The 14,910-nt window shown below is 48.8% G+C and overlaps 5 protein-coding genes across 5 annotated transcripts; all 5 read left to right on the forward strand.

Annotated features, from left to right (window-relative positions):
* Positions 1 to 183: 183 nt before the first annotated feature.
* EV420DRAFT_1647656 (uncharacterized protein) lies at positions 184 to 1,272 on the forward strand (the record flags this gene model as incomplete). The annotated part of the gene is made up of 1 exon (XM_060478062.1): positions 184 to 1,272. The coding sequence occupies one exon, from the start codon at positions 184 to 186 to the stop codon at positions 1,270 to 1,272; it is 1,089 nt and encodes a 362-aa protein (XP_060326326.1).
* A 532-nt stretch (positions 1,273 to 1,804) lies between these two features.
* On the forward strand, positions 1,805 to 6,894 carry EV420DRAFT_864877 (uncharacterized protein). Its single transcript, XM_060483793.1, has 16 exons — positions 1,805 to 2,072; positions 2,124 to 2,141; positions 2,192 to 2,419; positions 2,471 to 2,984; positions 3,041 to 3,718; positions 3,775 to 4,130; positions 4,178 to 4,369; positions 4,422 to 4,518; positions 4,577 to 4,594; positions 4,650 to 4,790; positions 4,844 to 5,315; positions 5,377 to 5,672; positions 5,722 to 6,153; positions 6,205 to 6,317; positions 6,372 to 6,560; positions 6,619 to 6,894. The coding sequence occupies exons 1-16, from the start codon at positions 1,993 to 1,995 to the stop codon at positions 6,764 to 6,766; spliced, it is 3,972 nt and encodes a 1,323-aa protein (XP_060326327.1). The 5' UTR covers positions 1,805 to 1,992; the 3' UTR covers positions 6,767 to 6,894.
* A 1,085-nt stretch (positions 6,895 to 7,979) lies between these two features.
* EV420DRAFT_1568208 (glyceraldehyde 3-phosphate dehydrogenase) lies at positions 7,980 to 9,729 on the forward strand. Its single transcript, XM_060474157.1, has 10 exons — positions 7,980 to 8,088; positions 8,146 to 8,165; positions 8,229 to 8,233; positions 8,288 to 8,357; positions 8,413 to 8,437; positions 8,489 to 8,656; positions 8,712 to 8,734; positions 8,797 to 8,914; positions 8,966 to 9,213; positions 9,261 to 9,729. Exons 1-10 carry the CDS (start codon positions 8,086 to 8,088, stop codon positions 9,598 to 9,600), a joined length of 1,020 nt encoding a protein of 339 aa, XP_060326328.1. The 5' UTR covers positions 7,980 to 8,085; the 3' UTR covers positions 9,601 to 9,729.
* A 2,364-nt stretch (positions 9,730 to 12,093) lies between these two features.
* On the forward strand, positions 12,094 to 13,240 carry EV420DRAFT_865141 (uncharacterized protein). Its single transcript, XM_060483794.1, has 2 exons — positions 12,094 to 12,404; positions 12,454 to 13,240. The coding sequence occupies exon 2, from the start codon at positions 12,503 to 12,505 to the stop codon at positions 13,124 to 13,126; it is 624 nt and encodes a 207-aa protein (XP_060326329.1). The 5' UTR covers positions 12,094 to 12,404; positions 12,454 to 12,502; the 3' UTR covers positions 13,127 to 13,240.
* Positions 13,241 to 13,282: 42 nt separating this feature from the next.
* Positions 13,283 to 14,761, forward strand: EV420DRAFT_1568217 (uncharacterized protein). Its single transcript, XM_060474159.1, has one exon. The coding sequence runs from the start codon at positions 13,724 to 13,726 to the stop codon at positions 14,663 to 14,665; it is 942 nt and encodes a 313-aa protein (XP_060326330.1). The 5' UTR covers positions 13,283 to 13,723; the 3' UTR covers positions 14,666 to 14,761.
* The last annotated feature ends 149 nt before the right edge of the window (positions 14,762 to 14,910 follow it).

A 14,910-nucleotide genomic window follows, 5' to 3' on the forward strand; every position in this document is an offset into this window, starting at 1 on the left:
CAGCATTATTCTGGTGAACAATATCAATGAACGCGGTTTCGGACGTAATTGAAAAGAACAATACCTGCATGTGCACGTGAATTGCGTTTCGAAGACATATAAAAGCATATAAAAAAGCCAAAAAAAAGAACCACCTAGAACCACCCACTCTCTCAGCCTATCGGTGGCGTCGAACCGTTCAGAATGGCGGATTCCTTACCTACAGAACTCATCGAGATCATCCTACACGACGTTGGCTTTAGAGACACACTCACCTTACTAGCATGCTCTCTGGTCACTAGAGCTTGGACTACGCCGTCGCAGATTGTCTTGCTTCACACCATTACCGTCTCGAAGCCGTCAACGTGCCGAAATCTCCTACAATATACTGCCAAGGGGGAATTACTAACGCGTACACGCAGCCTGACCATTGGCGATTCTTGCGACCTATTGGAGTCACGGAGTCTGGACGCGCTCCTTGCGCATCTCCCCAACGTCAAGCATGTAACATTCAGATCCAGCCCGGCAATGGTGCCGCGGCGAGTGGCAGAACGCCTGAGAAGTCATGGTCGTCTCCATGCAGCCACCTTTGGTTCTGCGAATAGTAATCGCCACCTTCACCTTCTTGCCACCTTCTCCGCACTCGGCCCGAATCTACGGAAATTGCGTTTCGAGGGTTATGGGACGGGCGCGACAGAGCATAGACCGTCAACCCCACCTGCACTGGCAACAAACCCGATTCACGTCGACAGCATAGAATTCGCCTCGGGCGTGAGGAACGACTTCAGATGGCTTGATATCTGCAAAGCAGTGACAATTCAAAATCTGCGCCACCTTCGAGTCCCGATCGACAGTCAAAGGGATCACATAGAGCTACTAAAACTCTTGCGTCAGGCACCTGTTCTTGATAACCTCGTCCTGGTTGTCAATCTCCCTCCGTTTTGTCACCGTGAGATCAGTTTTGAAGCGGCGCCGTCTGTGTGTCGGGCCAAGCGTGTAGAATTTCATCTTAACGACATGCAAGATGCTTTTCTACTCTCGTTGTATATAACCGCTCTGGATGTGACGGAGGAAATTTGCTTCAAGCTCAGCCCCGGCGCCGCTGTCTTGCTGGGGATTGTGGATCACATGGTATGTGATGACAAGAACGTTCGAAAGCTGAAGAAATATGTGGTTGTATACGAAGGCGCAGGATCACTGCTTCGCAGCAGGGAAATGATGAGTGCATTTGAGCAGCAAGGGGTTGAATGTATTGTAGAGGGATGTGCACGAAGTTCTGTTGTCGTCAGTTGACGTGTAAACCTGGTGGTCATTGGAAGTGCTGCCTGTGGGGTAGATAGATGGGAAATCCTACCGCTCATGTAAAGCGGTTAGCTTCTGTTGTAGATGCGGGCTGTATCTTGAAGGCGACAATGGACAGAACGTGGGATAGAAGTGCAGAGAAATGCACACAAGGTTTCCTTCGAAAATCAGTAAACGCGAAGTATGGCGGCAGCTGGCGGAGAGTGCCGCATTGAACTATAATCGTCAACGTAAGTAATTGAAAATATATGGCAAGTTCTAAAGCAATATGACAAATACGGCTGCCGGGACTGAGCAAGATGCACATTCGACATTTGGTCTAAAATGCACATCTATTCCCTTGCATAAAAATCAGATTTTCACACGGAGGGCTGATAGTAACGCTCCATCGAATGCTCTGGTTCCTTCCCAGTATTTTGTGGATGTAAAATCGTGCTAGAAGAGCTGTTCATACAGCCTTGAGGTACCGCAGCTATGATCGCGTAGTAGTACGGCATACTAGCAGCCGGTTCCAAATTGGGACGGTAAAATTTGCTGCTGTTTGTCGGCGGGGCCATGCGATCATCTCAAGCGGGTTCAGCTACTTGCATGTGCCATCCCACCCGCCCTGATACAGTCCTGGACCGACTGTAGCATTTCCAGTGTCATTCACGAGAATTTACGTCGGAATTCCCTCTAATCTACTTCATCTGGTCCTCTTATCTGTTGCTAATGTCAAGGCGCAGTCACAATAGCTACGCGCATGAGAAGCGATTATCCAAGTATCGGGTCACGGATGATGAGCTATTCAAGTGCGCCTTTTCTATTTCTCTGCGGTCGCGTACTTGATTTTGGCTTCGTAGTTATGTTTTACGTGTATCGTGGGTACCACTCTCCGTATCTTCCCAAACGGATCTTTACTGGCCTTCAGATTCTTGAGTTATCTGTTGATTCCCAAGACAACCGAAACAACCAGCAATGTAGCTTCGGAATCTAAGGAGCGCGAACACATATCAAGACTTTCTGCTTTATCCAACTTTTCCATAGGCGATATATTCAAGGACATCCGAGATGGGCCAAAGAGTGTCAAGTTTCCGGAGAAGCTGTTGAAAGTGCTGGAGCAAAAACTTCAGGACATTGCAATGGGGAAGGATGCTGGGTGTGTATCCATGACTCTCATGCTCATCTTAATACTGAGTCGATGTCCTAGCTATTCTGACCAACTTGTGCGGAGAACAATGGCCAAATTCTACGGAATGTTCATGGTCGACAGTTTCAAGCGTCAGATGAAGGAAAACCGCAAAATCGAGGAACTTATCCTCATGTTCGCCACGCATGCTACCGGGGTTCTCAAGAAGGAGCCAACTCTTGCCGGCGAAGGCTGGAAGCTGGAACTAAACAACCAAATCGCCCTCTTCATCAAATTGCTCCGGGAGTGCCTCAAAAATTTGAGCCACGTAACACCAGAGCTGCTTTCGCGACTGGATATTTATACAGCCAAGCTCGCACCTGCTCAGTCGACGAGCGACTCTGGATACGAATCATCCTCGACCTCTCGGGATCGCGATTCAACATTCTCACTGTCAGTCAGCAGCAATGTAGCAGACATGGATTTAGTCCGTATCGTCGCTGGTCTGTTTAAAGTATCAGAGTCTGCAGTGCAGCAGGAGATTGATCAGATGAAGAGCATATGTACAGACAAAGCCGCCCTCACAGACCTTAAGGTGCATCTACTTATGGTCTTAACAGTCACGGCCTTTATATTTAAATTTTGTTCTAGACATGTCTCAAGAACATCAATGCCGGAGCGCCCTTTCCAGGACGAAGAGAAGATTTCGACTCAGATGCTGCCTGGCAGCACTGGAAGACATTGGAGACCACCCATCTACAGCAGACGATGGTGGCAATGGTCCAATACAACCCAGAACTTGCGAAGTCGACCCCATCAGACGTTTCACCTCCTACAAGGCGACCTGGATCTGTATATGCGCCCCTGGATACCCCTACTGCTGCATCTCGGACTCCTTCGATAAGTAGCCGACGCTCTTTGTATGACGCGCTCAACAATGGAGACTTCAATGGAGATGCTACCGACATAGATGACGATGATATTCAGGTCGGCCATCACTTTACGTACATTCCCCCCAATCCGAGGCGATTTTACAAGAGGCTGTTGGAAATATGCTTAATAGCGGACCTTGAGGTTATGCTCAGTCCTGAGGTGGACGATAACGACGAAGTCTCGCTAGGCATCCTCTCTGCACCACATATCGATCTTTTGAACGAATGCGCGGTTCGGTGGAGGATTGGACATTCTTATCGAGCAGCGTGTTTCCTTGATCTAGTCCGGCAGTTCTATGAACGTGGCGATGTTCCGTTAGAGTGTATACCGGAAGGTCTGCAGAACATTGCAAAAGCTATGAATGACTTGGACTTGGAAAAGTGGCCGACACAGGATGTAAGGCGCCATTTCCTCCTAGTGCATGTATCATCAACACTAACTTTCCCTGTCAGACTGAATATCTATCAAGTATCTATGGGAGCTTGTTCAACATTTTCTTGTCGTCGCTGTACCATGCCATGGACGATCTTGTGAAGCTCAAACCAGCAGACATAGAGCCATATCTGTCCGTGCTTGAACAGGTGCGGGACAGCGGACTACTCGAGCGGTTTGACGTAGACATCAATGTCCGGTTATCTGACGTTCAAGAGCGAATACGACAGGTGGCTGGTGAGTTCTATGAAAGGAAGATGCATGAGTTGAGCTCTGCGCCCGGGGTCAACCGTGCACTTCCATTGTTATTGATGACGGATGAGATTGAGAAGTCAGCTAAGCTTCTGGATAAGCGATTCCCTGAGCCTATATTAGGGTACGTCACTTCTAGCTTCTAACGATGCATTCTAAATAATAGTGTAGGCAACTCGATTTGGTATCGTTGATGGTTGAAATACAAATACCGCGTTTCGTCGCAGATTTGAACAATTCCCAGAAGCGGCTGTTCGAGTCTTCTATGAATGGGCCGACGCCGGACGTTCCGATACAAGACATTTTTGCGTTGTATCGACGGACGAAGACGCTTCTAGGGATGTTTGCTGCGTTCTGTCCATCGTGAGTGGAACAGTGCTGCACATTTGGCAACTCAGCTGAGAAGGATATACAGGGGACAAATAGAGTTCGACATAAATATGTTCTTTGAGCCTTATGTGCGGCAATGGCTCTTGAACACCGATAGTAAAACCGGCAATTGGGTTGAAGCAGTAAGTCGACAGTGAATTGTTTTTGTGATGCAGATTGTTCAACTATCCATGACTATAGGCAATCGCCGCAGATAGGGTATTTTTGTTCCCCATTCTATTCCGTTTCTATGTCTTAACTAAGCCCCGTGTAGTTTGAAGCGGAGGATGCAGAAGGACATAGTTCTTCGATTGTCGACTTGTTTGATTCCCTACGAAGCCCTATAAACTTCCTGCAAGATCTGGAGTGGGAAGATGATTATCAGGGCGCACGATTCTTCACGGCGCTATCCAAGGTACCTAGTTATTTCTATGATGCTTCGCGAAGGTCATAATGATTGGGTGTTAGACTATTTCCAAAGCCGTCGAACAGTACTGTCGAAGCGTGGAAAGCCTCTTTTTGGCAGAGATGTTCCCGCGTCCTAGTGACTACCTGCAACCTCAAAGATCTTCAGCCTGGCTGGAGAGAGCGCGACAGCTTGCCATCACAGGAGAGAAGAGGGTTGAACCTTTCAACTTCCAGCCTCAATCGTGTGTCAAGTTGAACAATGTCGAGGCTGCTCGGCGATTGTTGGACAATATGTACAACCAGATGGAGGCGGACAAGCTTGCTGATGTTATCATGAACAGTGCTCCTCCAGTGCCTGAAAAGGTGGAACGGGAACGATTCTTGTTCACTGTCAAGGTTGTGATTGCAGAGGGTCTTGTCCCGCTAGAATCGAGTCCTACGTCGAAGCTTGACACTTTTATCACACTGAGCGACGAAGCGGGAAATCGGCTAGCGAAAACACGGACGATTTATGAGACGACGAATCCGCGTTGTGAGTCTTATCTGCAGCCACCGTTTTAGTATCTTTGTACTGATAGGTTTTGGCTGTATAGGGGATGAGACTTTTGATATATCCGTGGACAAGGCTCTGTGGCTGATGGTCAGCGTGCGGGATCGTGCGCTAGTGGGGAGGCATGACACTGTTGGACGAGCGTATTTGTGCCTCGATCCTCGGCGGTTTGGAGACTTTTTGACGCACGACCTTTGGATGGACCTGGATACTCAAGGACGGATATTGGTCCGAGTTAGTATGGAAGGCGAGAAGGACGATATACAATTTTACTTCGGGCGCGCGTTCCGTTCTTTAAAGCGGGCTGAAGCAGATATGCTCCGCATTTTCATCGATAAGGTCAGTTCCACAATGTGTAATAATATATGATTAGCTGATGTCGCGGTAGATGTCACCATTTATCCGACAATGTCTTTCGCGGAGCGTGGTGAAGACGCTGATGAAAGGTGGTAATCTTGGGTTGGATTACAATCGTGCTCTGGGTAATGTCACAGCACTGTACCGGTCTGCGATTGGGACGGCTGGGAGTGATGTGCAGATACCTCTTCCCAGCGCCGAGAAGCCTCGAGTGAGGCCAGAGGAGTTGACGGATGTGGAGATTGAACAGGCTATATTGCCTCTGTTCGACTACTTTGATGCGAACTTGCAGACGCTTAATACGTATCTGAGTGATACGGCGAAGGAGAAGGTCATGACACGTGTTTGGAAGGAAATTCTGAATGTTATCGAGGGGCTGCTCATTCCACCGCTATCCGAAGTATCGAGCGACATGAAGCCTCTCAGTGACAAAGAGGTTGATATTGTCTTCAAGTGGCTGAAAGTGAGTTTTTTCTGGTTCCCATGTTGTATGTATTGATTGGTTTTTTGGTAGTTCCTACGAGACTACTTCTATGCTGGAGGTGAAGGACCCGTTCCTCTGGAGGCGCTTCAAAACCAAAAGTACCGAGACGTCGTTTCCATACGGCTGTATTATGATTGGCATACGTAAGTCGAGTGTTATCGCCAAGTGCTTGGCTCTTGATGATTGTTACGCCACAGGGACGCGTTGATGGAGGAATGTGTTCGGATGATGCAACAGAGCTTGAGCTCTAGTCCTACGATGAAAAGACGAGCAAAGAGCGTATATTCTCAACGGAATCTTGGGACGATCAAGGAGCGTAAGAAGGAAAAACGACAGGAGAAGGAGGTCTCGAATGGAGAGACGATTTTGCAGATCTTACGAATGAGGTGCGATTGTCGTTGTGCTGCGCTGGGTTGTAAACTGATAACATTTGTTGGCCGATAGACCGGGCACCTCAGAGTTTATCGCTCAGCAGCTTCAGATCATGTCACAGATGCAAGCCGAACAAGAGCAACGGGCCAAGGAGATGGAGCAGCGGAGGTTGAAGAGGCCTTCGCAACGAGCTCCTCCTGTGCCGCCGTTACCGTCGTGAAGTGGGGATTTATTGTACTGACTTTTATATACCTTACACCTATACCGCCTGCATGTTTCCTTTCTGTCTGTACATACACATATACATGGGACATTTGTATTTGAGAAGATACATGGACTTGGAAGTTGGAGATGTAGCGGCTTTAGGGGATTTCGTAAAGCTGGGCGTTGGATATAGGATATAAACCAAGGCCTCTTAGGAGACTGTGATTGTTCATGTGCCCCCGCAAAACGTCAAACCTCCGCAGTGAAACGTGATGGTTAATTGGGTAGATGTCCTGTAAGTCCTCACGAGTTGAATATTTTGCTCAGGAGCTGATCGTTGCGGTACAGATGGCGTGCGTATTTTATTAATGAATTATTGTATTATATTCAATGTGTGTACTAGGTTTGACGGGTCTGGTTAACTTGGGGTAGGTTGAACCCCTCCCCCCCTTCCTCCTAAATTTAAGACGTGTGCAGTTTCTCAATATCGGCTTGGATGTCCGATGTGAATGTGGATGTTCCCACATCGGATTTTTGCGTGGTATTCGCGACTGGACTCGTGAATATGATGGGCGCGTGTGTTTATCGCCAGCTTATCGTCGAGGTCGTTCTTGGAGTGGCTGGTGCGCTCAATTTAGCGACTGCGTGGAGGATTCGTCAGGCCTGGGCAGGGAGGGGTGAGAGGGATGGGCTGTTACCGAGCCATCTCGACGGGAAGCAGTGAGGCTAGGCTAGGGCGCGTAGTTAGATAATGACTCATCATGGCTATCACGCCGGCCTCCACTATCCACTACACAAATCCGTTACCGTGAAGCAAGGAACTGAATTGAGGAATGAGTAAGGCTGTGCAGTGCCCAAGGAACGTGCACCCTCACGGTCTGGATGCCATCGTTCGCATCTCGAAGTTCGAAGTATCCTTGTGTACAATGCTAGGCAAGAATGTTATATCGTCCGACTCTACCCGAGCCGGACGACCGTTCTGACGACAGGACTCCTGAAAAGGTGTCTTGTGAGGGCTTGACGGAATAAATCTAAAGTCTGCGGGTGGAGTTTGTGCCGGGGCAAGGCGTACAAGTTAGAATACTGGTAATTTTACGGTCCTACTATGCCCTTATTCTCCATGCCGAATACTACAGAACTATGAATATTTGACATGGGAATGGAGAGAGTTGACGACGGCGAGACCCCAAAGGTCAGCAGAGACCCTGGGACTGGGAGACCCCAGATTTGATCAGATTACGCGATTGCATAAAAGGCGCCCGGTACCCTGTCCTCCTCTTCGCTCATTACCACCACCTTGAATTATACTCATCGTCTGATACATCTGCAATCATCATGGTATCGTCTTTGTCTTTGCTTCCATGTTGTCCGTACTCATCCGTTGTGATCTCGTAGGTCAAAGTTGGCATTAACGGGTATGCTTTCTTTGGGGATCGGATTTCGTGGTAGTATCTGACTGGGCTGCATTTCCCTTGCAGATTCGGTGAGTATTCAATGGTGGAACGCTTTGGTACTGTCGTTTGACAATGCATACAAGGTCGTATTGGCCGTATCGTCCTCCGAAATGCTCTCCAGTTCTCTGAAATCGAAGTCGTTGCTGTGAACGAGTGCGCGTTCTTCTCTTTCTTCAATCGATAAGTCTACTGATGCGTATATATGCAGCCCTTTCATCGACCTTGACTACATGGTCTGCTCCCGTTCTGCTCCGCTACTCGGCATGTCTCACTTTAGGGCCTAGGTCTACATGTTCAAGTACGATTCGGTCCATGGTCGATTCAAGGGTACCGTCGAAGCCAAGGACGGAAAGCTCTACATTGAGGGCAAGCCCATCACTGTCTACGGCGAGCGCGACCCCTCCGCGATTCCCTGGGGTTCCGTCGGCGCTGAATACGTCGTTGAGTCCACCGTATGTATTTCATGTCTTGATCTGTCTGGCGGTATAATGAATCTCCGATATGCAGGGTGTGTTCACTACCATCGACAAGTGCGTTATTATTCCTCCGTTTCGTGATCGGATGAATGCGGGGTACTGATTCCGGTCGATAGGGCCTCTGCTCACTTGAAGGGCGGTGCCAAGAAGGTCATCATTTCTGCGCCTTCTGCTGATGCGCCTATGTTCGTCGTCGGTGTCAACCTTGATGCTTATGACCCAAGCTACAAAGTCGTACGTCCTTCTCAATTCATCGCTGACTTCATCCCTTCACTGTATCTGCAGATTTCCAATGCCTCCTGCACAACGAATTGTCTTGCTCCTCTCGCCAAGGTCATCCACGACAAGTTCGGTATCGTTGAGGGCTTGATGTCCACCATTCACGCCACCACTGCCACCCAAAAGACTGTTGATGGTCCCTCCAACAAGGACTGGCGTGGAGGCCGTGGTGTCAACAACAACATCATTCCTTCCTCCACTGGTGCCGCAAAGGCCGTTGGAAAGGTCATTCCTTCCTTGAACGGAAAGCTCACGTATGTCATAATACCGATGAGTTTTTATTTGCTAACATGTATATTAGTGGTCTCTCGTTCCGTGTGCCCACCTCCGACGTCTCGGTCGTTGATCTCGTCGCCCGTCTTGAAAAGGATGCTTCCTACGACGACATCAAGGCTGCCGTCAAGGAGGCTGCTGCCTCTGGTCCCCTCAAGGGTGTCATTGAATACACCGAAGACGCCGTCGTCTCCACCGACTTTGTCGGCCACTCCGCCTCGTCCATCTTCGATGCCAAGGCGGGCATCCAACTCAACAAGAACTTTGTCAAGTTGATCGCCTGGTACGACAATGAGTGGGGCTACTCGCGTCGTGTCTGCGACCTCTTGGTGTACGCTGCTGTGCAGGACAAGAAGGCTGGATTGTAATCGCAGAGGACTGGATAAATGTTTACTAACAAGTACCTACCATTTAGAAGAGATGGTGTTGGCAGAAGAAAATAAAGAAATCGCTGTGTTGTAGTTTTCAATAATATTCCGCATTTGTACAAGTGACGACGTTTTTCAGTATAAGATTCCTGATGAGATTTAGGTTTGGAACCGGAAACCTCGTTAGACAGAACAACTATCGGCATTGTACAAGAGGACTTGAATCTTGTATTCGAATCTTGAACCTCGCCCTGATCGACGTGCCTTCTTGCAGTTATCCGCAGAACGATCTTCGCAATGCTTCCTACTTCTTCTATGAATGGCATAGAAGTTGTTTGGCCCCGCCATTTTAATTGAAGCTGACAGCCTCTGCAGGTGGATAGTACAATGAGCAAGGCTTCGAATGAGGAACCATGGAACCGAGCCGTGACTTATTGGGAGGTTTCGACACCAAATGGCAAAAAGAACCATAGAATATTGACGGCTTCAAAATTACAAGCACCTTTTCGTCTACGTGTCCCTTCGTTCCTTTCTGCTAGTCCAATCCTTTCATCCTCAAGTGGTCTTCAGTTGCAGACTCACGGTCCGTTCTTTTCTGAGGCGAGCGTCTTGCCGGGTCTCAAATTCTGTCCTGCCAGAACATTTCGATTGCGCGACATAAAAGTGGGTATTTCCAAGGCCCTTCCAACAATTAACATTGACCTCGCTGACGTTGTTAGTTCGTGTAATTACCAGGGTGGTTTTCTCCAAGTCCAGGACCTTGGCGACCTAAGCGAGCAGAACGTACGCTGTTTTTTTAGGCACATCCGACTTTACTGACCGTTGCTATCATCCTACCAGGTCAATTAGTTTGTTCGCAGTGAACCCCAGTGACCATACTGAATTTGCAAACATCAGTCAAGAGGTAGCTTTGATTATATTATATGACGGTCATGAAGAGTTGATTCCTTGTAGATGTTCCTCGACTTCTCCGTTTATTTAACGATAGAAAACAACACCGGTGAAGCCCTAGTGCGACACGATGTTGGCACGGACCATGGAAAATGGACGGATGTCCCGGATGAGATTAGGCCGGGAGCCTCACCAACATGTCGACTCAAAAATTCTATAGGGCTTACCGGAACTGACGGGTGGTTCTCCTTCCAGTTTTGCAGTCGACGTGGAGACCGAAACGAACATCTACTCCCAAACACGTATCTGTCAGGCCGCCTGGGTTGTGTTCAGTCTATCAGGAAGAAGCTCAATAAAGTCGACATTGACTGTATTGCTCCTGCAGCCCTCTATATCGCCTCATTCTATGCCTCAAGTGGGGAAGACTGGACTAAAGGAAAGGTTGACGCTGGGGGGAATCCGGTTAAGGTTGTTAGTTCAGTTGATTACCAGGACATAGAAAGGTATCGTTTCCAGATCGAGCGAATAAGTGCCTTCTCAGATCATCCCGTTCGCAACTCTCGCGATACCCAAACAAGCCGCACCGACGAGCCGCATGAACTCTGGAATCAATCCAGCGCGGATGGTTGGATAGATGGTAGAACAGGCTCTTTACGGCCGAATGCTTTCGCATACGAGTTTGGCTCGAAACTCTCCGATTTGTCCGCCCTCACCATGTCCATAACAGTTCTTGACTGCGAGCTCATCGGAGCTGAGTGTTATATTAGCGGATGGGCTCCAGGCAGCAGAGTGGGCTTACAGAGCGACGATTTCCTGATTAGCACTCTGTCAAGCATTGCGGTCAACATTCATATCACCGAACCCAACACAAGCACAAAACCATTCGCGTTGAATGGAGATGTCGAATGGGAGATGACGCTGAGGCTATCAGGGCAAAAGGTGGAGTGCATCAGGCCGGAGAAGACGCGCTTAGAACTTTACTGGATTGCTCAACGTCTGCATCCAGCATTCAAGCGTGGTGGGATACCTGTCGAATTTTTGCGCGTGGTGTTGCCTTCAACACCCAGTTCTGACTTATCCGACGGCTCCGATTGGAAAACAGAAATGACGCGGCGCGCGTTTGAAGAGTATCATAAAATATATGACACTGCAGAGGGTATGTTGATCCATGAGCTCAAGCCTCGATGCATCCATTCTGACTTGAACTATTACAGGTCGGGCAGCCTTCGGCGTAAAGATTGATGGCGGGCCTTTTCAGTTGGCGAACTATTTTATGTCTGACGAATCAGGGAGACCAGGGACGCGCCATCGTGGAGCTCACGTGCAGTCTCGGTCTTAGGGCCAGCGATCCTCCGATGCACTGGGTAGCACAGAACCCCTTTGGCTATATAAAGGATACCCATCTTGTTGGCGTCGTTGACCGTGATGGCAACCTATTGACTGTCAACAACCCGTATTTTGGTACCGACCAGACTCGCAGTCACCTTCGACCTCAAGACCCCACTCGTAAACCCTTCGGCTGTCATACCTACCAAGCAGTCGGTTATGGTCAACCCAGTCACGCTCTCGATCGTCACATCGTATATGACGCATGTTCTGGTCCGTATTTAGGAACTGAAAGCATCTCCGAATACCTAACCCGGAGCATGGATACACAGCAACGTCCTGGCCGCCCCATAATGAAACCCGGTGTCACCTGCGTAAATCAGTGGCATAGGATGTTTCTCTGGATCATACCGACTCTAGTAGCGAGGTTTTGACCATTCTCGGGCTGCCTGAAGCTGGGACTACTATCAGTTCCATAACATATGTCAACTGGGCGCACCTTCCAGAGTGGATCAAGGACGTGTTGGGTGACGATTGGGACACAATCGCGAAGACGGGGTATGTTGGTGTGACAGAGACGACCGCAAGTGCATGCTGGCGGCTGGAACGACAGACAAGCACTGAGACATCGATTAGTATTGATGTCCACGTTGCGTCAGAGATAGATGCCGACGGGGTCTTGGACATGGCTGCTTCTAAACAGGCTGCACTTCGCAAGCTTGCAAGAATCATCACCAGCACTTCTCGTGATATTAAGGATGTATGGACTCGCGGAGAGCTTGATGAATTTGGTGAGTATTCCGTGCAGGACCTTGACGGTGGACGTTTTGTCCTTGTTGCAGGACAGACGGTGCTGGATATACGTGACCGTGGGCCCATGTATTTGACGGCAGAGGCTTTTGAAGGCTACGCCCGCAAGCTGTTGGAACATACAGTTCGCAGGGACAGTCCACCCCTGGCTGCACCCGTCATCAAGCGAGGTCCATTATTATCCCTGACCGACAAACACGACGAGTCCCACCCGAAAAAGATCCAGATTCGTTCTGTCATTCCACGATTTTCCCTTTGGTTTGAGTTGGGAAGACCCATTGCCGTCGCCGATGCCATTGTTGAGGGGGCTGAGGATGCCATTTCGATTGAAAGTCGTGTGGTTGAGGGGGACGTTAGGGTGAAGTTTACATTTGCAGTCGCAATGCCGGGTCACCATCTTGTTGAGGTGCATGCAAATTTTGCAGACTCGGAAACAATGGTTTCGACGTCACAGATGTTTGAGGTTGAGGTTATTTACACAAGGAGGCAGACACATTGAAATAGCGTGTATTTGGGACACCGTTGTGGCACGCAAACTGTAGTAGTTACTAGTATCACGAAAACTATTATTTAACCAAGAAGCTCTGAAATATTATTATAAACTTCGCGTTCGAGTATATCCCTCAAATCTCGTGAACTTTTCTTGTCTATCACCATGAAACCCTTCATTATGTTATTGGCAGTCCTCGCCGTTGCCAGCGCCCAGGCTTCGTGGTTCGGCTCTGATACGCCTCGTATTACGGCCCCAGGCACTAAAGGAATCCATAGCGAACCTCTTGTATGCAGAATACACGAAGTGGTCGAATGAAGAACTTCAAAAGTGGCTCAACGACCATCACATCAGTACACCGTCTCTTGATACATATTCTCGCAATGACCTCCTTGAGCTCGTCACGTCGAATTGGAACAGTGCAGCGGCATGGTCCTACGACCAGTATGACGCATGCTGCGGTGCATATTTGGGCAGTGAAACAATGGCTGATTACAGAGCCTTGGCTATCGACACTGAAACTCATCTATATCCCCAAGGTGATCCAAATACACGTCCTGGCGCCATCATAAGCATCCCGGCATCACCTGCATAGATAGGAATCACATGGCATTGTCTCTCAACGCTGATGAAGCCACCGATGCAGTCTTGAGCCTTCTTGGGCTGCCGGATGCTGGAACTTGGGCGACGACTACAAATTCCATAACATACACCAACTGGGCGCACCTTCCAGAGTGGATTGAGAAAGTGTTGGATGTCAGTTGGTGTGTGATATATGGGCGGGTTAGTGTGGGGGAAGGGTCTGCACACTCACTCTGGTATCTGAAGCATAACGGACTCAGTGCAGACCCCTCGGTGCAGCTGACAGTCAGTGTCCATGTTGAGACTCGGGCGAATGGCGACGGGATGTTGGATATGGCTGCTTCCAAACAGGCAGTACGACGTCGCCTTGCAGAAGTCATCGACAGCACCGACTTCCTTATCGAGAGAGTATGGACTCGTGGAGATCTCAGTGAATTCGGCGAGTATTCCGTGCAGTTTGCAGGTGGCGGTGGATGGGTTGTTGCTGCCGGTCAGACCGTCATTGAGATATATGATGACAACTATATGTTGACATCGGAGACTTTTGAAAGATATGCTCGCAAGCTTCTGGAGCATACCATTCGCAGGGATAGTCCACCCTTGACTATTCTCAACATCAAGCGTGGCCCGATGTTATCCCTGACTAGGACCGACGACAATCACAACTTGCGCCCAAGAAGAATCAAGGTTTGCTCCGTCGATCCAAAGTTTTACCTTTGGTTTGAGCTGGACAAACCTGTTATTGCTGCTAGGGCCACCGTCAAGGGATCTGCCCCGGCCATTTCAAGTGGAACATGGGTAGTTGAGAAGGGTGTAAGTGTTAGGACAGTCAAGCTCGAATTTACGATTGCAAGGCTGGGGCACCACGTTGAGGAGGTGCATGCATATTTTGCAGAGTCGGAAACCATGGTTTCGAGGTCACAGACATTTGAGATTGAGGTTGTTCACACTCAGCAGACACCTTGAATGGCGCGTTTTCCCTACAGTATTCGAACATGTCTTCGTTTCTCTTTTGCCAATCTGTAATAATATATTGCCAATTTTCTTCATTTATTTAACCAGATCGCGAAGTTGATGCGTGTTCAAGCAAAAATACATGGCCGCACAATGTTGGATGCTGTGGCAGGTATGTGGTCCGACTTAGGGCCCAGAATATTGTTAATCATTGCGCCTGAAAACGAGATCTTTCTGATAACAGGAGAGAAGGTAAG

This window comes from Desarmillaria tabescens (genome assembly GCF_030435595.1).
Source record: "Desarmillaria tabescens strain CCBAS 213 chromosome Unknown EV420scaffold_43, whole genome shotgun sequence".
Classification (NCBI taxonomy): Eukaryota; Fungi; Basidiomycota; class Agaricomycetes; order Agaricales; family Physalacriaceae; genus Desarmillaria; species Desarmillaria tabescens.